The sequence below is a fragment of the Tinamus guttatus genome, unplaced genomic scaffold, assembly GCF_059628265.1.
Source record: "Tinamus guttatus ecotype Peru unplaced genomic scaffold, ASM5962826v1 Tinamus_guttatus_pri_ptg000376l, whole genome shotgun sequence".
In the NCBI taxonomy this organism is placed as follows: domain Eukaryota; kingdom Metazoa; phylum Chordata; class Aves; order Tinamiformes; family Tinamidae; genus Tinamus; species Tinamus guttatus.
Window position 1 is genome coordinate 1,761,208 of NW_028288910.1, and position 21,536 is coordinate 1,782,743.

The following is a 21,536-nucleotide window of genomic DNA, read 5'->3' on the forward strand; positions in this document are numbered from 1 at the left end:
GCTCTGGGCACTATCTCCCGGCACCAGCTCCAGGCAGGAGCTCCAGGCGCTTGCAGCGGCGGCGCGGGCCCCTCCTGCCGGAGCAGCGCGGCACTGCCCGGGGCTCCCTCGCTGCCCGGCGCTGCGGGCGCTGCACCAGCGCAGCCAGCGCACCCGAGCACGCCCCGCACAGCCACCAGCGCCCAGCCACGATGGCAGCGCGAGGCCGCCCCTCTGGCTGCCTTCCCAGAGGGCACCCAGCGCTCCGGGAACGCGCACCGGGGAGAAGCACCCTCTGGAAGCAGGACCGCGGGTCTAAGCGCAGCGATTCCCCGGGGCTCGGGGGAGCCTTGCTGCAGAGCGAGGCTGCGCCGGTGCCGGAGGCCGGTCCCGCTCCGCTCCGCGCGCTGCGTTCCCCGGCGGCGCCGCCTGCACGGCCGTTCTGCGGGTTTTCTGGGCAGGTAACAGGGCTTTTCGGCAAGAAAATGTTTCACCTTTGCTGGCCCCTGCGCTCACCCGGGCGCAGAGGGCAGCTGCTCTGGGCAGCGCTGCCGCGCACGGGACTCGCACGGGAACCCAAGTTGCCGCAGGCAGGCGGAAACCTCCACCCGCAGCACGCAGATTCAGCTGGAATTACCCATCCTTGGCTCATCTGTGAGAACAAGTCTGGTAGACAGCTTTTTTTTTTCCCTGAAATAAATGATGTCCCTTCAGTTATGCATATATGTGAATAAAACAAAAAATGCATGCAAAAGAAAGTGGTGGAGCTTCCTAAACCTGGCATAGAGAGGTGTAATTAAGAAGGAGAACTTTTTATTAGGGCAATTTCACTTTATTTTTTCCATACAGCAAGGTCAACTATAGCGGTAATAATAAAATAAGCATAAAAACAAATTGCAGCCCAGGACAGAGTACATAATTTGGAGCAACTACAAGCAAAAAGTCTGTGATTACATAATAGTAAAACCAAGCACATCTGTCCTTTCAGCAGATGAAAGTTGCAGGGTTGCAAGTAAGTGCAACTTTAATAATTATTCAGTGTGAATACTGGAGATACCAGATAAAATAATGGCCAAATCTCTTTATCCTTCCAGCTTTGGCATACATAAGGACAAGGTTTCTTGAATGTTTTTAATTAAAACAGTAAAACTCCAGAGGGTTTTTCTTTTCACCTGCTAAAAGAACAGGACCACTACAGCAATAAAAAATAATCACATAACAACTACAGCTACGGTGTGCTGTTTGGTTTGCCTGTTCATGATTTGACTCTTTTGTGAAAGTCAGTATTTGTTTTGAAGGATTTTTTTTTTTTTGTGAACAATAAACCACTGAAATTGTCAGAAACTGTTTTGAATAGTATATATCTTTAATATAGTTTTTTGATACTTTAAACATGCAGTAGTTTTTGAATAATGTACGGAATATTTGATCCATGATTTCACCTTGATGGTTTGAAGTACCTGTTTTTTTTTCTTTTTCTTTTTTTTTTCCTTTTTTTTTAAAATTAATGATTTTCAGGCAGATTTGAACCAGTGGAGCTTTTGTCAGTCATGAGATCTTGGAAGGATGGCATATCTTTCCAGCTGAAAAAATCCTGGCAAACTACAAGCTGTCCACATAAAGCAAAGCAACTTTTTTGAAGGGGTATGGAGTGCTAACTCTGTGCCACTTTTGCAAGCAATTTTGTTCAGCCTGTCATTTTATTAGCCTTAACAAAACTCCTTGTAATTATAGACATTTTTATTCAAAATAAGATCTTACTATTATACAGGTTTCTCTCTTTTTTGACTATATACAGAAGTGCAAAAAGTCAACCTTCTCTCTATACGTTCCCACATGCTAAACTGCAGCATAATCAACCCTCAAGAGTTTGCACACACACACTATAATTCTTGTTACGTAAACTTTGAGTATTTGGATTATCAACAAAAAGTCCCTTGATCTATTGATTATGCAGCTTATTTATAACAAGGCCTGATATTCAGGGATTTCAAAAAATATTTAAACAATATTTTAACATTTGAAATGGATACAGTAGAAAATAAATTTTATTCTAATATCTAGGAACTAGATTTTCTCATAATAACTAATTACAAACAAAATAAATCATCAAAATATTACTCAATTGTCTGCCAGGATTGTTGCGATAGCAACAACTTAACTCCTTACTTAGCAATGATTATATAATTATAAGATATCCATATAAAAGATCTTTGTTCTTTTAATGAAAACTAGACAAGAACTAACAATGACTGACATTCTTACATTGTAATATTAAATCAGTAAAATATAAATCATTTAGTTAACAATAATACGAATACTCATATGACACTACATGTAAATTCAAAACTGAGTATGTTATGAAGAAAACTACCTTTTTTTTGTATTTTGAAAAAGTCATCAGTAAACTCTATTAAAACAAAATTCTATAAACTGAAATGGTATTCAACTGGTAATAGAAAATTAAAACAATCTAATAAATGTAAGAAATAAAAACTACATTTTTAACAAGAAAAAATAAGTAATATTCTATAATGTTAAGTAACTACAATAACATGTGAAGTCACCTATACTTTCTTAACACGATTGAAATTACATTGGTAAGGGTTTTAACCCGTAATGTAATAATCTAAGGCTTTAATAGATGTACAGTACAATCAGTAAAATCAACACATCATTCTTATACTATAAAGCATCTCTCTCAAGCATAAAAACTTGCAGTAAACTTGGAAGTATGGAGAGTTCTACAACCGAACCCGCGCTTCTTCCACCCCCACTCCACCAGTGACCTGGCCCCACGTCAGCACTTTGCTGAACAGAGCAAAAAATATCCTTTACTAGCTGCAACATCCAAACCACAAAAAGGAATTCCTTTGGATGAATCCGTTCTTAAAACTTGAATGCACATCTATTTTTTTTGTTTGTTTTTATTTTGTAAAGGCTTTCTAAGGCTATAAGCAGTTAATCTGAACAAAAAAAATCACATATAAAACTCACCCAAGTATTTAACCCACCCACTTTCTATGCTAATTAACATCTCCATTTTTTCATATTTTGGTTTGTCATGCATCTGATGTCAGTGCTTCTTTTGTCTTTGTTTAGAGTCACCATTTAAAGCGTGACTTTGATGAAGTAAAAGTGAAACCCATCTCTGCAAAGCATTTATAGTCCTTTTGACTTTCGACAGAGGCTATAAATAGAAGCAAAATAAGTTCCTCAGACATTTGTTACTGTGTCTCAGAAATGGCTTCTTCCTTTCGTATATCATGTTATACAGTAAAATATGCATAAATATTACACTACAATGCCTTAAAATAGTTTATATATATGTCCAGTATGTGTTAATTTGTATGGATAGAGTATCTTTCTTGTGCTGCCTACTGTTACTGTAAGGAATAATTGGCCATTTCTGAGACAGCTTTGGTTTTGAAACAGAATGGTGCCCTTTGACTGATTAGTAAAGTAAGTGAAAATGTGGCTCTGAAAATAACACTGCAGAAATAATACTCTAATCTGATGTACAGTCTATGGCACTTCATGAGAATCCTTAACAACATGGTACTTAAAGCCATTGATGTGCTTTAAAATATACACAGTTGTGGTTTTGCTTGGCACATTCATCTCTGTCAGATACCTCTCTTACCATTTCTTACAATCTATTACATTAAAAATATTACTCTTAAACAAAAATTACTGTGCATGCACGCTCTCATCTATAATGGCAATTTTAAATACAAGGTGCACCTTTGTTATTTGTAAACCTTGAAAGAAATAAACTTACTTTAAAAAATTATATCTTGGTCTACAGACGTACCAATACATAATAGATTTATGGTTACATCATAGTCTGTCTTTTCAAGGTGACATACATGATTATGTAGGAAATAGACTACATATGCATATTCAAGTACATATGCATACTTTCTGTGCTAGAAAAGATAGACAATGTTGTAGTTTTTAGACAATAAGATCACCTCAGCACAAATATCAATTAAATGTACAAAGTATATAGGCAACAGTGTGCAGTGATTCCGAGTTCTTGTCTCATCTTGTTAACATGCAATGTGTGGATGTCTCACTGCTGAGGGAGCTTCCGAGTGTTGCTTGACGGTATATACATTATGGCTAATGAGCTTCTCCTTTCCTCAACCTGAACACACTGTCCTTTTCTCTTTAGTTATGATCTAGAAAGGGAAAAAGAGAAACCATTTTCAGCATTTTATTTGAAGATTTCATTTAGCACCACATAGGCCCAAACTTTGCAGTTGCAACACAAGGGAAATCTGTCACAATATCGGGCAATTTTGCAACCAAAACCTGCACAGTTTCCCTGCAAATAATGCCCTCATAGCAAAGGTTCACTTTACACAGACAAATTACGCAGTGATAAAAGCACAAAACGAAATGTCCTCCCAGTATTCCTGCACTGACCGCCATGGTGTCACAGTTTGGGGGAGCAGTTCCCCCAGCTCCAAAGCGCACACCCCGGGAGGCAGAGATTCCCACACAAGTTGCTGGGAAAGCCGTGGGCTTCTCTCTTGTCCCTGGCCCTGCTGCCACTGGCCATGCAAAACCTGCGGACCCAACCAGTATCTGAGAGGCATTAACAACTGCAGGGATATGTGGGTCCTCCAGCCCCGAGACACCTTCTTGCTATGCAGTGACCTACTCAGTACAGCAATTTCTCTGGTCCCCCCTGCCTCGCTCAAAGGCATAACTGGTAGTCTAAACCTACTAGGAAAAACCAGTTAAGCCTTATCTTAAATAATAACTGCAATCTGGCCAAACCATCCCATAATACCACGGCAGAAATGGAGTACAGGAGACAGAACATTAACACAAATCACAGGCTACCCTATGGGAGGTGATGCTGCAGCTGATGGCCTTGATTACAAGATGCAATTTAGCGACAGATGGGAAACTCATAGAAAGATAGAGGAGAAAAAATCTTTCAAGCTTAAGCACACAAACCCAGATTTGAAGTGGGAAGAACGCCAGCAACACGAAAAGGTGACAGGGGCCACCCGAAACCCCAGTTCATGGCAAGGGAAGGCAAGTGCACAGCGGGGCTGTGCTCCGCGTGCCTCTGCCAGGTAGCCAAGGCCACAGAAATGCTGCGTGTGCCACAGTGTGACAGCCTGTGCTCAAGAGCAGTCAGGCTGAGATGACTAAGCCCATAATTTCACAGATGCTGGCTTTTTGGAGATATAAAATTAGTTCTTTCTGAAGAGGGCTTAATGTAACCATCTACCTCCTAGCCCTGGCCTTGGCTCATGTCAGTGGCTGCCGCTCCATCCTCTACGTGAAATGCTAATTTTAGAGCCTCTGATTTCACTATTCAGAAGTGCAGTTACACAAATAATGTGTTCCTTCTATATGTACAAAGTACTGCCCACATCTGGTCTAACACAGCAGCTAATGGGGTCACTGCTAATTATGGGACCTCCATTCAGTGAGGATTTAAGCAAAAATCCCAATTAACGTGAAGCCTAACAGCTCTGCATCACAGACTGCTAGAGCCTGGCCAGAACCTCACAACACGGTCACTCTGCAAAAAAAACAAAAAAGAGAAAAATCGGACAACACTTCTTAGAGTGAAGCTTCCGTCCATACATTTCTGTGGCTGGCTAATGTCATGAATATGCATGTCAATGGGATTTCAGTCGCTCCCCCATATTTTACAAGTTTTTTAAAAAAGAAAATAAAAACACTGTGTCTCTGAAAAAGACAAATTATGCACATAGACAGAGCATGACAACTGCAAGCAACAACACATTGGAAACTTACTGTTTGATGACAAAATGTCTACATCTGTGTAACATACTTGTGGCTAGTCAGATGTTCGGCAGATATTATGGGTATCTACAGGTAAAAAATTTAAACAATGAATAACGTGCAATGAGCCAACCCAGAGACAGAGCATTTTGCTATAGAACACAACAGTTCAGAAAAGTGAGGATCAGCTGTGAGTTGGTGGATTTTATATTGTAACTACAAGTTAAAGTCAACTTAAGTGCTACAGTAGCAACTTAAAACTGGAAAACATTGTGTTAAGTACTATTTGACAAATATAAATAAGTATTATTGTTTGTTTAGAACATAAGAGAAGTTAAAATCTACAAAAGTTCATGCAGTGCAGTAATTGAAAACAGCCCTTTTTGTTGGCCTACACAAAGTTCCGTGATATCGGTGAGTCATTGAAAATGGTAAATTCTATAATGACATTGTTTCAGCCTGATTTTGAGAAGCGCTCCCTGCTTTCATTGCCTCGGGTTCTGAACGCCACACCTCGATGCCTGGAGCTTGGTCTTCACGACAGGTGAAAACCCGGCGGTTGGGAAGAGCCGTGCGCTCCTTCCGCAGCGCCAGGGCATCGCGGTGGAGCAGCTGAAAAGCTAAGACTCCCCAAATCAGCGAAACAATTCTCAAAATGTTAGTTCGTGCAAACAGAACTCACTGCACGGCTCTCCTGAAATGTCCCATCAACAATAAAACATTGAAGTCACAGTATATTACAAGCATTACATATAACCGAGTGTATATTCTACATCTCCCTTTTGGATCCCGTCTGGCAACACTCTCATGTGGTACCCAGACTAAAATCAACGGGGCTGAATCTAAACGGACCTTGCAGACCAGGCCCTTGACACGGGAAAACAGCAGTGCATACAAGTATCAGAAGAACTGCAATAACCTTGCGTTACAAACAGGACCAGGGAGCCCAGCTGAGCAAGCAAATAGACGAGTACAGGAAAACATGCTTGGGCATATGACACAAAATTGATTTGTATGATTACAAACAGCTGTCAAACTTGAGAAGATTCTTTTTTTCCTAATGGATATTGAGGCTGATCTGTTAATCAAGCCACATGAGAAAGGGACGGCGGAGGAATATTTGTATTTAAATACCTCACAGGTCTCGTTTTTTTCCACCCCTTGTGCCCTCTCCTCCCCTAGCAACTTCACACAATTCTACAACATTGCCAACTTTACAGAAAGGTGCTTCAAGCATAATGAAGCTTCTCATACCATTTTTTCCTACTGCTGCAGGAGAGGCTGCTGCACCCAACTGTGGAGAAGCATCAGGGACAGGGCTGTCGAAACATACCAAGGACCTTCAACGCCAGTCCATGAAGATGAAGGGCCAGATCCTAAGACTTTCGGCATGCATGCACATTGCACTGTGTGGCATTAAATAACTTCAGCATTGCTCACATAGTATATACATATATTGGTTATATATGTATATATTGAGGTTTGGCTGCAGTCCTTTACTAAGTGTGTTATGAAGTTCCAGGGAGGATACGCATGAAATGGTCAGATTCTACAACAGAAAGTTTCCTTCTAATCTACTTGGGAAAGTGCATGGTAATTTAGACAGAGGAGATTGTTAAAAATGAAGATTCTTTTTCTGTGGGTTGGCTCGTTCCTGCCTCTGGACTTAGGGAGGACATAAAGACAAACACTTTAATGAACTGTGCTGTGCAATAAAGTACAATATCATGGTACTTTGGCATACAAGCGGTTGGTTGCTGTGTTACTCAGAAGGAATCACTCCTATCAACTAGTTTTCCAAGATACGAAGCAAGTCTTAGGCTGGTTTAAACATGAGAGACTCTTACCCAGTAGAACATTTCTCAGGAGCACAAAGTGCCGCTTCCCAAGCGGACGGGGAGCTCTGCCCGGAGAGCCCTCCAGGGGCTCCTTCCCGGCCAGCAGCGCCGCTTCCCGGGACAATCCAGCCCTGGCTGCAGCGGCAAACCTCGTGGTGCCATTAGAGCTGCAGCCCTGCAGCCCTCCGCTGCAGCGGAGCGGGGCACGGGCCAGCTTGCCTTAAACGCTGACATTTAGCCCCAGAACGTGATGGGTTGATGACATAAGGCAATTCTGACCTTCTAGTAAACCTTACAAAAATAATTGGTTTCATAAGAGAAGCCAGAAGGCCTTGTGAAAGTTTTTACTGTTACATTTTTCTGCTAGATGTACTACAGAAATCAGCATTTTTGAGAATCTAGTTAAATAAAAATAGGCAAATTCTATGCTCAGGTGAAGCTTCAGTTGGTATGTGTGGAAACTGCACCTAGTCTGTCCCTTAATGCTTATCTTTAGAATACAGTTTGTGGCTTTTCTGGGAGGATTTTCACTTATTTAGTAAAGCATTACTTTTTTTTTTTTTTTCCCTTAGATATATCCAAACATGGCAAGAATTAGGATAGCTATTTAGAAATAAAACAAGATTTTAATGCACATTTATTAACTGAAATTTGCGTATTGGAAAAAAGCAATCAGCCCTTCCCTGAAGAATCACAAGTTGAAACAACGGCTTAATATGTGTTTCTGTGTGGCCCACGCTCAAATGTTTTTGTTTTGCCTTTGAGAGAGCTGGAGAGAGTCAGAACATGCTCAGACTGTTAAAATTCTGATCCTGTAATCCCGCTCCACAAATTTTTTACTGGTTTTGATTGGTGTTCTGCATTAAGGGGAACTGTGGGCTTCATGTAAATAGAAATGACTAATGGGTTCCGTGTATTATCCCTTTCTCTTTACATCTGTGAGAGCAGAAATACGCAGCGCGGCCCATAAATGTTAAGACTGAGTCAGAAACTCTATTTTCCATTATTTTTAGCATCAGAAATGGAACTGCAGCACCTTTTGAGCATGGATAAAGGCTTATTAAGCTACGCTGCAGATCTGAGAGAGAATGTGTAGGCCAACAAGAGGTAAAATCAAAACCCCCATGCTCATTAAAAGCACCGATTTCAAGTTGTCTGTAAGGAACAAAGCTGTAAATTAGCAAACCTGGTTGGCTGTGGCTGTTGCAGCGAAGGGAACACTTGTGGCAGATGTTGTTGCTGCAGACACAGTGGCTGGCGTAGCACCGTGCACCATGGGAACTTTCGGAAGGAAAATCATATAAGCAAACATACAGAAGAGTGTAGCAGTATGGGGACCAGAGCGACGGGTGGCAGCATCATTGAGCATGGTATTTACCACAGCGGGAAGCCCGACACACCAATGCCAGCGCGTGACATGCAACCACAGTGCAAAGCGGGACAACATTCCAGGGAGAAAGAGGAAAGGAAAATGAAAGAGAAAAAAAGGGGAAAATGCTTGTTACCATCAAATCAAGAAACTGACACAAACAAGCTTAATCATTTCAATACAAAAACAGATTTTTTTAAATGCCCTTATAATTACATTTTTTCTATAAAAAAATTCAACCCAAATATTTACTGCACACAAAAATTAATCTTGTTGAAGGACAGTATATTTCTATGTTGCTATAGTAAGATACAGTCTCTTATTTAACACAAGATAGTCTAAACACTGGAACTCATAGTCCAATCAAAATCCACCAAGGAGCAATGTGCAATTCAAACAACTACTACACAAAATTAACGACATCTACGTATCCATGTCAATTAAATAAAACAATTGCATTTAATTGACAGGTGTTAGTGCAGGAGGCTAAGGGAGCTGGATTGGCACAGGAGCTGTAAGTTACAGTCTAGCAGTGGATTTTGAGGGTCCGTGAGCTGCACCACAGGTTTAAGATAATCAAGAAACAAAGCTGGCACCTACCAACACTTGTAGCGGGTGTCATGCACAATATTGAGCCTGCCCATCATGCATTGCAACAGGAAGGTGGATTTGGAAAGGGAAAAGAATTAAAACAACCCATCACACGTGTAATTAGGAAATTTCATTTGAACAAAGAAGAAAAATTGTTATTATGGGAACAGTGGCATGTAACTGTCAGCACAATCAAACCATACAATAGCACAGTGATCCATTAGAACTAGTCTCCAGCGAAGGGAAAAGCTGAGGGAACTGTGTGCTGGGATATTTTGTTTGTCTTTATTTCAGTCTAACACTATTAGATATTAGCATGACAGCTTGGTTTTATAAATTTTTGGTATCGGCTGTTTTGCCTTTGACACAAGCTTTGTAATGGTCTTTGACTCGGTTTCCTCATCCAAAAAGACACTTCAAAGTTGCGGCTGCCTCAGGTGAGAGTGGGCTACGCCTGACCCTATTCCGGCCGCGCGAGAGCCGCAGCGAGGGCTGCCCAGGCCTCCTCGCAGCGCCCGCTCGGGCAGCGTCACACACGGATGCAGCAAGGGCCGCGCTGCCAGGCCAGGCTCAGGTGGCCATTGCTCACAGTCACAGTGAGGGCCGCATTGCCAGGCCCAGCTCGGGGGGCATCGCGCACGGCCATGGCGAGGGCCGTGTTGCCAGGCCTGGCTCGGGTGGCGTTGCGCATGGCCACGCTCTGCAGGGAGAGGGAGGACGAAGCGGCTCCAGCGAGGCCGTCCTGCCCCTCTCCGGGCCTCGCTGCCGGCGCATAGGAGGCCGGCTGGCCCCTGGCAGGGAATATCTTCCTAGCTTGGGTTGCAGGCACCTCCCAGGCTCCGACAGCCCGTTCCTCACCAACAGCAATGACCCGGCTGTATGATATCATCAGCTCAACTCGTACCTCTGTGGTATCTTTAGGGAATGTATGTGCCAAAAAGGAAAGGGAGGGTGAACCTGGCACCCGGGGTTGTCCCTCGTGCTGTGCCCGGGCACCGCTGGCTGTGCCAGTGCCCGCTCGCCTCACACGGACACACGGGAGGATCCGCCGCGGAGCCCCCGAGGAGCACACAGCAACGCCGCAGAGCACCCCGCGTCTGCGGGGCTTTTTTTCCCCTGCCACAGGATATATTTAAATCCTCTGGTGTCTGGGCCGCTGGACTATAGAGAATGGCACCAATTCTTTGCTAATGGCCCTGCAGAAACAACGGGCTCACAACCTACAGTTCCCCGTAGGCCACACAAAAATAAAGTGACTGCATCTTGTGGATTCTTCATTGCAACTACGTAGCCAAGAGGAGCATGGTGGTTTTTGAAACATTAAGGTGTCAAATTCTAAATTCACTAAATTAGTAATTCTGTTTATTTACAAAGCAAGGTGCCTTCCTTTATACTGAATTCAGAATTTTTGAGTTTTGATTTCAATATTCTAGATAAAGGATTCAAATGGTTATACTTCAGAATATCCATTTTTAATAATAGATTTGCTTTTTTATTTAGTGCACATTTGATTTATTAATACTGCTACTTATTCTGACAACAGAAATTCTGAATAAATTCTGAAATCCAGGAACAGAGATTGCAAGAAAATAGAAACATATTCTGGAAGACCAGTGGGAGCTACCGCAGTACGGCTTCCTTGGCGTTATGTGACAGTAACGGGGGGACAGGAAATTGCTATAGCTGACGCCAAGTACTGTAAGTGCCTTGTGCAATCTCATGAGCATTTAACTCTAGCATTAGGCAATGAAAATGTCAGTATTATTACTGCTGAAGACGAGGTTACTGACTGTCATCACTGTATCTTTAAGGATAAGAAGAAAATGGCGCAATGACGTTTTCTAGTAGCGCTTCTGTTTCTGTGTCATGGAAAAGAGTGAAAATATTCAGGGAGAAGGGTTAAAAGGACAGCTTTCCTGACTTCTCTGTAAATGAATCATTGCTGAAGTCAAGGGAACTGCTTATAAGATAAAGAAATGGAGAAAATTTTGCTTAAAGTGCAAAGATTATTTTCTCCATCACACTCATGACTTCTCTATGGTGTCGGTGAAGTTGTGAAGAATATTTGAATTTTGTGTTGCTAAAGAAGTGCCCTATTTATAAGGTTGTGCATATAACTTAATTATATCTAGAATATTACATCACTCCATGCATTATTAAGTTTATATGCTAAAACAAGTGAGACACTCATAATCACTCTGAAATGTCACTGCAAAGCTTTTGAGCTCAAAATTTGAGTTTGAGTTATTGACATTAACCTTATAACCAGTGCACACAGTTTTGAAAGGCAAGTGCAGCAAAAGAACATAAGGCAGCAATGAGAATACTAGCTAGGGTGCAATAACTTGCAAATATGAACACATAATGCTGTATGATCCTCTTACCAATAATAAAAATAATTTCTGCCATGACTTTAATATTCATCTTGACTTCAGAAGCTTTGACTAATGAGAATGTACTAAATGTGCTGTTTCAGATCTTCCCCACGTTTTCAGTACAAGGCAGAACTTTAACTCAAGCGTGTGCTTGGTTAAGTGAATGTAACATCACAACCAGAAGATTTCTGCAGTGTAATCAAGCTATTTTGATGAGAATTCCACTTTTACTGGTACTGTGAGCAGTTTGTTTGCTCCCCCCCTCACACAGTTTCTCTCAGCCTATACCTTACATCAGCGCAGTCTACAAAATCCTACTTCAAAGTATGACCGTGGGCAGCGTCGCTGCTAGCGCCTAGGTGGGCAGCTAGAGGCGAGGGCCGCTCGTGCCCTCCCTGGCGCTTTGGAGAACGGCGGTTTTACACGTGCCATGGAGAGGGGCCTTTAAACGGGAATGTCTCCGGGAGAGCATCTGTGGCTGCACTGAGCCCCACAGCGAGCACCCGAGTTCTGCCGCGCTGAAGCAGCAGCACGTACCTGCATCTGCAGTGACCTGGCTAGCGGCAAAGCTGGCACGAGCCATTCCATTAGTATCCTCACTTGTATCTTCAGCTAAAACACTCGCTCCTCCTTTAGCCAAGGAGTCATGTAATTTTTAAAACTAAACCCCCCTTTGCAGACAAGGCTCGAGAGCCCTGCAGGGTTCACATTCACCCCCTGGGAATTGTGCATCAGCTCTGGTGTTCCAACTTCTCCCTAAACATGGACCTGGGTGAAGCAGCATCCGAGCCCGCCGTAGCCGCCAGCTCCTCTCCACGCCTGCTGCTGGCCTGGCCCAGGTCCCAGGCTCTCCTTGCTGCAGAGGACAACTCTACAGCACCTCCAGAACAGGTTTCCTCAAGGGATGCAACCCATTCCCTGTCACGGATGCTCCCATCGTTTGCCTTTGCATGTCCCTGCAGCCCAAAACGAGCAGACAGTTTGAAAGAGGCATCTAGTTTTTGGAACAGAATGGAAAATTGCTGGGGTGAAACAGCGAGTGTGAAGTGCCCTACAGACAAGAGGGTCCAGCGGAGACCCTCCACGAAGCACACCTGCAACACGCAGCGTGTGGGAGCACCCTCGCCCTCCAGACCTACCATGTTTTGGGACACAGCAGATGAGGCACCTGCGGTGACACACTGTGAGTGACACCTGGGCGACTGAACTTGGAAATGTTGCTTCAATGCAGACTCCAATGAACTAACCTGTCCCGTTCCACAGCAGCGGCCCGGAGGACACCCCTGAGCTTTGGGCTCCCTTCTGGGCTCTGGGGATGGACAGAGAAACTCTGTTCCCAAAGCTGTGCCAAATGGGATGACAACACACAAACAGGACTTGATGCTAGCTACCTTTACCTCATAGCATAGCTGGAAAAAAATAAAAGCAATAACGTGGAAAGAACACAAACTTTTGGAAAGGTATTAGACTATTGGAAAGATAAAACGGATGCTGTTTGAAAAATGTAAAACCCGAATTAGTGGGGTAGCTGAGGCTCAGAAAACTTTGGCCCTTCTTTTGTTGACTGCTTTGGTGGTCAAGAGCATTCAAAGGAAGCACCAAGAATCGCTGTGCAAACTTCCCCACGGGGCTGCAGTACAGATGTGCCGGAGTGAGAACTGAGGAGGCTTGTGGGCAATTACTGACAAGAAAGATCCTGGCGAGTTATGTAAGGCAAGCAAGGTCTGAGGCACACAATACTGTATCATTTATATCGTAGTGTATAACATCTAGCCAAAGTTTGTAAGCTCAGAGGGCCGCAGGGTAGTGTAGCAGTGTTGAGTACCTCTGGAAATCATCCCAATCCCTGGATTTAATGGAAGTGGGAAATGTGCATAGTTCACAGACCACATCAGTGCTTTGCCTAAATCTGTGCAGTTGTTCAGGGCCACAGGGTGGACTGTGACTGCACACACGCTTTCCTATGGATTTTAACAAGTGGGCTAGATGCCTGGCCTTGCCTAACCACACTGGGGGGACTGACCCCAGCGAGCTTTGCAAAAGCTGTGTTTGGTAATGCATTTTAGTGATTGCAATGAATTTGGGGAATTTTAATAGGAGATTGTCATGTACTACATCAAGCACCTATTCTTTCTGTGCCATTTAAATTATGTTGATTATATGACAGACTGTGCCATTAAGAAAGAATGGTAAAAAGCTACTATATATAAAAGCTGCTATTCCAAATGCCTGGGCACATACTTATCAAAAATGTTTAAATCTTTTGCTGGGGTAAAGGTTCAATAGTTCAGTTTGTTTATCTCCCCCTCCAGCTACTCTGCATTACAAAGTGCAGAACTTGTAGACATCTTCACATTTTTTGCGTGCAGATGTGCCAAATTTCTTGTCTTTATTACATACCTCCTGGAACGACAGTGGCATTTTATAAAAGGTTCATGTGCAAAGAGCTAACTGCTGTGTTAATGGCGCTATAAAGTCACGTAACGTATCAGCAACGTGCTCTTTCTCAGGAAGTCCTGCTCGCAGCGAGTCTGCATGGCACCAGACTGCCCTGCCCCAGCGGGACGTCCGCGCATGTGCATAGGCATCGATCCCGCAGCAGCTCCCTGAGCCCCTCGTGGGCAGCAAGCGTCGCGCGGGCGCCGCTCCACGCGCTCGCGGCAGAGCGGGCGGCGCGTCCCGAGCCTGCCGCCGGGGTCGGCACCGCGGCGCCGCCGGCGCGTGCGCTGCAAGCAAAGGGTTGTTATCCCGGCACGGGAGCGCGGCGCGGCGCGCTTACCTGGCGGCAGGAAGGCCGTGTGCTGCTGCAGCTGCATGTTGGCGAGCGCTTGCTGGTACTGGAAGATGCCCGTGTTGAAGACCGCCGTGGCACCGTTGGTTTTCTCGAGCGCAGGCCTCTTTGGTAGCGGGGGGAGCACGGCTTGAGGGATTCCCTGCACGGGGGGGCGAGGATAAAAATAAAGTACAGTGAAGAGAAAAAAAAGGGAAAAATAAAAAAAAAACAGAAAAAAAAGGAAAAAGAAAAAAAAAGAAAAGAAAAAAATGAAAAAGAAGGAAAAAGAAAAAATGAAAAAAAAATGAAAAAAAAAAAAAAAAGAAAAAAACGGAACAAAACAAAAACAAAGAGCAAACCAAAATCCAAGGGGAGGGGGAGAAGGACGAGAAAGAGGAGAAGAAAAAGTGAATGTAGTTCCCCCCGACCGCGGCCCCGCACCCCGGCAGCAGCACGTTGAGCACGAGCAAGCGGCGGCCGCGGCGGCGGCGGCGGGAAGCAGGAGCGCGCGGGGCGCGCGGGCCCGGCGGGTTAATGGGAGCCTGGCGGAGCCGGGGCGCGCAGGGGGCCGGGGGGCGGGACGGGGGGATTAGGGCACCCCGGGGCCTCCCTGGGCATGCGAACGCGCCAAGCACGCGGTGCCGCCCGCGCAGCCGGGCCGCCCGGGCGGGCAGCGCCGCGGCAGCCGCTTCCCAGCGCGCGCCCGCCCGCCCCGGCGCAGCGCGACGGCCTCTACAGCTCTACATGCCAAGCTAAAAGGTGAAAGGTCCAAGTACCAGGTCAAAGGTTGCCTCGAGGGGTCGCTTCAGTGATTTGACAGCCGACTGAGTCTTAATTAGCAGGCAGCGAGCACATGATGGCAATGGCCAGTGGGGTCAAGCGCATTAACACAAACAGCAAGCAGAGGTGCGTCATGGGGGCAGCAGTGCGGTTGGGGGTGGGGGTGGGGGCGAGAAAAACAAAACAAATAAAAGAAAACAAATCATCGGAATGCCATATACAATGGGTCACGAGACTCGGCATGCACGCCGCGCCCGCCGGCACAAGCAGCGCGCGGGACGTCCAGCACGGCGCGAGCGGCGCAGCGAGCGGCGCTCCCGGCCGCGGGGGCCAGCGCGGCCCCGGGGAGCCCCTGCCCGCTCACCCGGCCCTGGGGTGGCCAAACCGAGCCCAGGTGTTACAGATACGGCGAGGTCGGTCTCCAACCGCCTCTGTGCAAGCGGAGCTCGTCCGCGCAGGTGGGCATCGACCCCGCGCCGGGGTAGAGGCCTCTACCCCGCGCGAGCAGGGGCTAAGCTCCAGGTACACACACGCACGGGGATGTACACACTGTACGCAGAGATACTGTGCACACGGCAGCAGCCACCACCTGCGATGCCCCCCGGCCTGGAGCGGCCGCCCGCACACGCACCCGCAGCAGGGACAGCCACCGGGGCCGTCCCTCCGCAGCGCAGGGCACGCCGCAGCGGGGTGGGCTCCCCGGCGCTCCTGCACTCACCATGGCGGCTGCAGTGGCTGCTGCCTGGGCAGCGGCGGCCTGGTTAACCTGGTACTGCGCAGCCTTGATCTTGGCTTGCAGGTGCGCGGGCGGGTGGAAGTATTTGCACTTTTCCCGGGAGCACCTGCCCTTGATGTAATCCATGCAGACGGTGACGGTGTTGTCGTTGGTGTCGATCATGGCGCTGTCGGCGGGGTGGGCGAAGCGGCAGTCGTTCTCGCCCCGGTTGCAGTTGCCGCGCTGGTACTCCCGGCACACCTGCGGCGGCACAAGAGAGAGCGCTGAGCGGCCGCGGCGCGCGGGGACGGCGCACGGTGTGCGGGGACGGCGAACGGTGTGCGGGGACGGCGCATGGCGCGCGGGGACGGCGCACGGTGCGGCCTGGCACTGAGCCCCGCGGCAGCCGCCTGGCGGAAAGGCCCCCGCGCTCGGCACGTTGCGGCGCGCGCGGCGTCACCAGCGCCCCGCGGCAGCGGCACCCACACCTCCGCGCGGCTGCCACGAGAGGGCAACGCGGCCCGCGCGGCCCGCGCCGCAGGGAAGGCACCGCAGGGAAGGCGCGCGGAGCCCGCGCAGACCGGGACCCGCCGCGCACAGCGCTGACGTCCTCGCGGCCGGCGCCACGAGCGTGGGCTCCCTCCCTCAGGAGCCTTGAAAACCCCGTCTTTAAAATATGGTTCTGTTTTTCCTATTCTCAGCTATTTTCAAACTTCAAACAAAAGTGAGTTACTCGGTTTTCAAGAGGGTTTGGGAAGCAGAAAGGGACAAAAGCAAGTAACTTTGTGTAAAAATAAAGCCAGCCCAGTAGATGGAATTTCCTTTTAAAGGTGGGTGCCCATGAGCTTGGATCATCAGTATTTCCTCAAGAACCTTGGCTCCGGTCCCCGGGACAACCCAAATTTGGCCGTGCCTTGGTTTCCGTCCATGCGCCGCAGCCCCGGGCGGCACAGCCCGAGCCCCAGGGTGCCTCTGTGCGCAGACGAAGGCCAGGGCTGCGCGGAAGCACCTACCCTTGCACCGTGCCAACGGCCTCCAAGGTCTGCGATACCTTCTGGGCCATGGAACGGGGCCTTGTGCCCAAGCAGAGCCTTGAGGAGCCCAAGTGGGAGATCCCCCTTGGTCTAACCTGGAGCCTCCTGCTCCGGCGCTGCGGGGCAGCCAGGGCGGCTTCGCTGCCCTTGGCCATGGCCCTCACCCGGATCCATGCCCATCCCACGGGAAGCTCCAGCCACTCGGTTCAGAGCCAGCCCCCAGATTCTTATGTATTTATATGAATACAGAGAGCGAGGGAAAGAGAACGCATCCAACTAGATAAGCTAATTTTATCTTGGTTAAAAGCCAAAGAAAAATGACCAGAAAAGTGAAATAGTGAGGCAGATAAGGAGGATCTTTGGCATGGACACCGCAAACTCGGAGGCAGCTGTGATGCAGTAACTAGATAAGGCCGTGACTGGTTCCCTCACAGCCCCCTTCAACAGAAGGCTGAACCGTGGCTGCCAGCACGCGGCACAAGCCTCACGCTGCCGGTCGCCGCAGTCCGTGCGCGCAGCCTGGCTCTCCAGCACCGCGGTGCTGCCCAGGAACGCGCGGCAGCATCCAGTTCCCGTTTGTTTACAAACAGGCATTGAAAAGGATGTGTTTTTGCCGCAGGCACACAGTCATACATCACCCATCTGCTTAAGCAGGGAGAGGCATGGAGGCACGGCATTTGGCCTGGTCTTTGCAATCTGGAGAGCTTTCATCTATTGTTTGTTTATTTTTAGGCAACCCTGTAATTAATATCGTAATTGTCAACTCGGTACCCTCAGGAACGTAACGCAGAGGCCCAGGCTGCTCCAGAGGGCACGTGTTCCCGAGCAGGAGGCGAGACGACCCGCGGGGACACCCGGAGCCGCTGCAGTGAGGCTGGCCACGCGGACCAGACGCAGGGACATCAGTCCTGCCCTAGCAGCAGGCACCGGCTCCATCCTGCTGCATTCCTAGTTACCAGGAGAGCGCAGGCACCAGCCCACAGGTCAGCGCTGTCTGCCTGCTCCCCCTAAAGCTCTCGATCCATTTACCGAGAGCTTTCAACTGCGCAGCGCCCTGTCAAGTATCTCGAGCACGTGCGCTAACTTAATTAATGGCAAAGTACATCGTTCTTGAAAATATGTATTTAAAATTCTAAACAGAACAACTCATATTCCAGGATTAGACACTAACCTCAGAGCAGTTATTTTTTTCAGGAGACACTTCATTCCAAGGGAGCGCTAGGCCATATAAAGCTGCGATCGCGCAGGAAGGGATGACAGGACGCGCAGCGCCGCGCCGGCGCGGAGCAGGTGACTGCGCGCCGCGGGACGGCCGCCTGGCGCAGCCGCAGCGCGTGGAACCTGCAGCTGGCTCTGCATGCTCACAACTGAGACCTGAGCGACGATGATTCGCTCAGCCAGGAGCCATACAGTAAAGCCAGGTAGTCCCCACGTCAGATGGCCAACACACCTGGAAGTGCGGGCAGGTTATGTCCTCATCTACACATTCCACTGCTTAAAATGCACTTTCTAGAGGGAAAAAGAAGACACATTTTTTTCCCCACAACTCTCTCCCTGGCAGTTGCTATTTTTGCAGACGCGGCTCAGGGGAAAGCGCAGGGTCGGGGGCAGACCTGGATGTGCTCTCCGTGCCAGTCAGCGCGAGAAGCCAACGGAGGCAGCTCCGAGGCGGCAGGAAGCCGGATTGTTCTCTTAGGTGAACTTCACGGTGCTGCTGCTGCGGCAGGCAGCAGGGCCAAGGGAAGGCAGGGAAGGAGACGCGGAACGCTGGGAGCTGCCTCGGCCACAACTCTCTTTCCCACTGAGGCTCAAAGCAAACGCGCCTGCTCCTCGGCACGCTGCGCCCTGCCGCACCCAGGGGAGCTCTGTGGGTTCAGCTCTGCTGAGCCCGACGGCGAGACCGGAGCGCGGGGCGCGCGGAGCCCGGGCGTGCACGGAGCTGACTGCGCTGTGTGTGCAAAGCACCTCTGGCAAGGACCCACCAAAGGGCAGAACCCCAGCGACACGCGGGTGTCCAGGGAGCTCCGTGCTCAGAGAAAACAGCTCTGAGAGGGGACGTGCTGTGAGCTGCGAAAGGGGAACCGGGATGATGTCAGCTCTGGGAATAGCCGCGGCGGCGGCCCCGGGAAGCGCTCGGTGCCAGGTGACACCGCTGCTTCTCGCTCCCTGCTTTCCAAGCCGCTGCTTGTCAGTCAGAGGCAAAATGACTGACGAAAGGGAATGAACTTTCCTTGTAAGGAGACAGAGCTGCTATCAGCGTGGATGCACAGGCGGAAAGAGGCATCACGGCTACAGAGACTGCATTTCAAAACAGAGCCGCGGTGCCCTCTGCCCATCTCCCTCCCTGCAGATGCAGGAAGCAGATCCAGAGTCAGCCCCACCGACCTGCAGCACAAACCCTCGGAGGCTGCACGGGACCTCAGGGCCCTGCGCACCCACGGCTACCGCGGTGCGGCCTGCCAGGGCACCCGGCCCAGACACCAGGCCTGCTGCGGCCGTGGGGACTGCCGAGGTGCCACACGCTGCCCCTCGGCACACGGTGTCACCCCTCGGCACATGCTGCTGCCCCTCAGCACACGGTGCCGCCCCTCGGCACACGGTGTCACCACTCGGCACATGCTGCTGCCCCTCAGCACACGCTGCCACCCCTCGGCACACGGTGTCACCCCTCGGCACATGCTGCTGCCCCTCGGCACATGCTGCTGCCCCTCGGCACACGGTGTCACCGCTCGGCACACGCTGCCGCCCCTCGGCACACGGTGCCATCCCTCAGCACACGCTGCCCCTTGGTACACTCTGCTGCCCCTCGGCACACGCCGCCTGGTGCGATAACGCGCTGGAAGCACCGCCACGCGCTGCAGATAAGGGAGACCGAGCGCAAGCAGCAGCTAGAGGGGGCAGCGCCTGCGCGGGCGCTGCAGAGGGTGGCGAACGGCACCGAGGAGGTGGCCGAGGAGGTGCTAACACCACGTGTCCTGCCCAAAAGGAGACGAAACTGCAGACGATCTTCAATGCCAATGGCCGAAGTGCTGCCCCCTCTCCCAGCTGGGTCTTTCCATCCGCGCTCTCCCTTCCACACGTTCACACGGCCTCTGGGCACCTCGCTGCTGCCGTGGCTGGGTGCAGAAGGGCTCCACGTCCCTGCTCCTTCCGCAGCGGGCGGCCGGAACACCTACAAGCATTCACTCACCTACAAGCATTCACTCACTTGTGTCTTGGTCATTCACTCACTGTCTGTCCTTAGCCCCCACATCAAGAGGTGACATTAGCAGCTCAATCAACACTTATGTGATCTTCTTTTGCAAGAAAAAGATTTTATGAGTAGGAGACATGATAAATGACACTGCTTGTGTCAGTGGATTACGTATAGGAGTTCCTACCTCCAGTCTGTCTGTCCGCATTAGCTTTTGGGCAGCGGCGGCGGCGGCAGCAGGAACCGGGACGCCAGGGTTTCCTGCAACCAGCATGGGCGCCGTGGGCAGGATCTCTGCTGGGACCAAGCCTGGGGAGACAGGCCCCAGGTAGGGATTAAAGGCGGCTGATGCATTGGTGGCTAAGCTTGGTGCAACTGAAAACATGGGCTGCAAGGAAAGAAAAGAAGAAAGAAGCGTTACTGTTGATTGCCCTGCACACGGTCAGCAGAACAGCACTGTGCTCTCTCCCGCGGCACCAGCCTCCGAGTGGGAGCGCCGCGGCCTCCGGACACCCCGGCCCCGCGCCCGGCCCCGGGTCACTCGGCGCGGGCTCAGGAACCGCACCGGCTTCACCCAGGAACGAGTCCGGAATACGATAACGGTAATCGTGTATTTTTGCAAAATAAAGCAGCCTGTCCGTGCAGATACACGGAAAACACACAGCACAAGTGATAAGCTTTATTTAGACTAAAACATTACGCCAAAGAGGAGACGAGACACTATGCAAATGCCGGGCTCGTTGTTTGTTTGTTTTAAAAAAAGCAGCAGGCAGTAACCAAAGCAGGCGGCTGCCCTTGCCGGCTATCGCGTGTTGTGCAGATAGCGGCCTGCGCAAGCCCAAACAGCGTTGGCAGGAGCCAAGGAGCGCCGTTCCACCGGGGCAGAGCGGGACCGCGGCGCTGCCGAGCGCCTCTGCCCTCCCCGAGGTCCTCTCCTCCGCCGGCATGTCCAGAGAGGGAACACGGCGGGCTCTAACGCAGCTCCTCTCCTCTCTGCTATCCGTGCAAGGCAGCCGGCGCGCGGGCCCACGCGTTTCTGCGCTGCTGCGGAGCACCAAGCCCAGCCAAGCCCTGCATGAGGCGGCCGGGCGGCCAGCGCGCCCCTCGCAACGTG

At 49.4% G+C, this 21,536-nt stretch overlaps 1 protein-coding gene across 8 annotated transcripts in view; it reads right to left on the minus strand.

The window, feature by feature from the left end:
• Positions 1-789: 789 nt before the first annotated feature.
• MBNL1 (muscleblind like splicing regulator 1) overlaps positions 790-21,536 on the minus strand; it is a 45,092-nt gene continuing 24,345 nt past the window's right edge. For 3 of the 8 annotated variants that reach the window (XM_088530483.1, XM_088530486.1, XM_088530478.1), the window contains exons 3-10: positions 20,610-20,810; positions 16,199-16,456; positions 15,477-15,530; positions 14,707-14,860; positions 9,562-9,597; positions 8,779-8,873; positions 5,767-5,841; positions 790-4,163 (exon numbers count right to left, since the gene is read on the minus strand). In XM_088530483.1, the coding sequence (XP_088386609.1) occupies positions 5,785-5,841; positions 8,779-8,873; positions 9,562-9,597; positions 14,707-14,860; positions 15,477-15,530; positions 16,199-16,456; positions 20,610-20,810 (855 nt within the window). In that variant the 3' untranslated portion in view covers positions 790-4,163; positions 5,767-5,784. The remainder of the gene's footprint in view (positions 4,164-5,766; positions 5,842-8,778; positions 8,874-9,561; positions 9,598-14,706; positions 14,861-15,476; positions 15,531-16,198; positions 16,457-20,609; positions 20,811-21,536) is intronic. The other 5 variants (XM_088530480.1, XM_088530479.1, XM_088530481.1 and 2 more) reach the window with 5 other exon arrangements.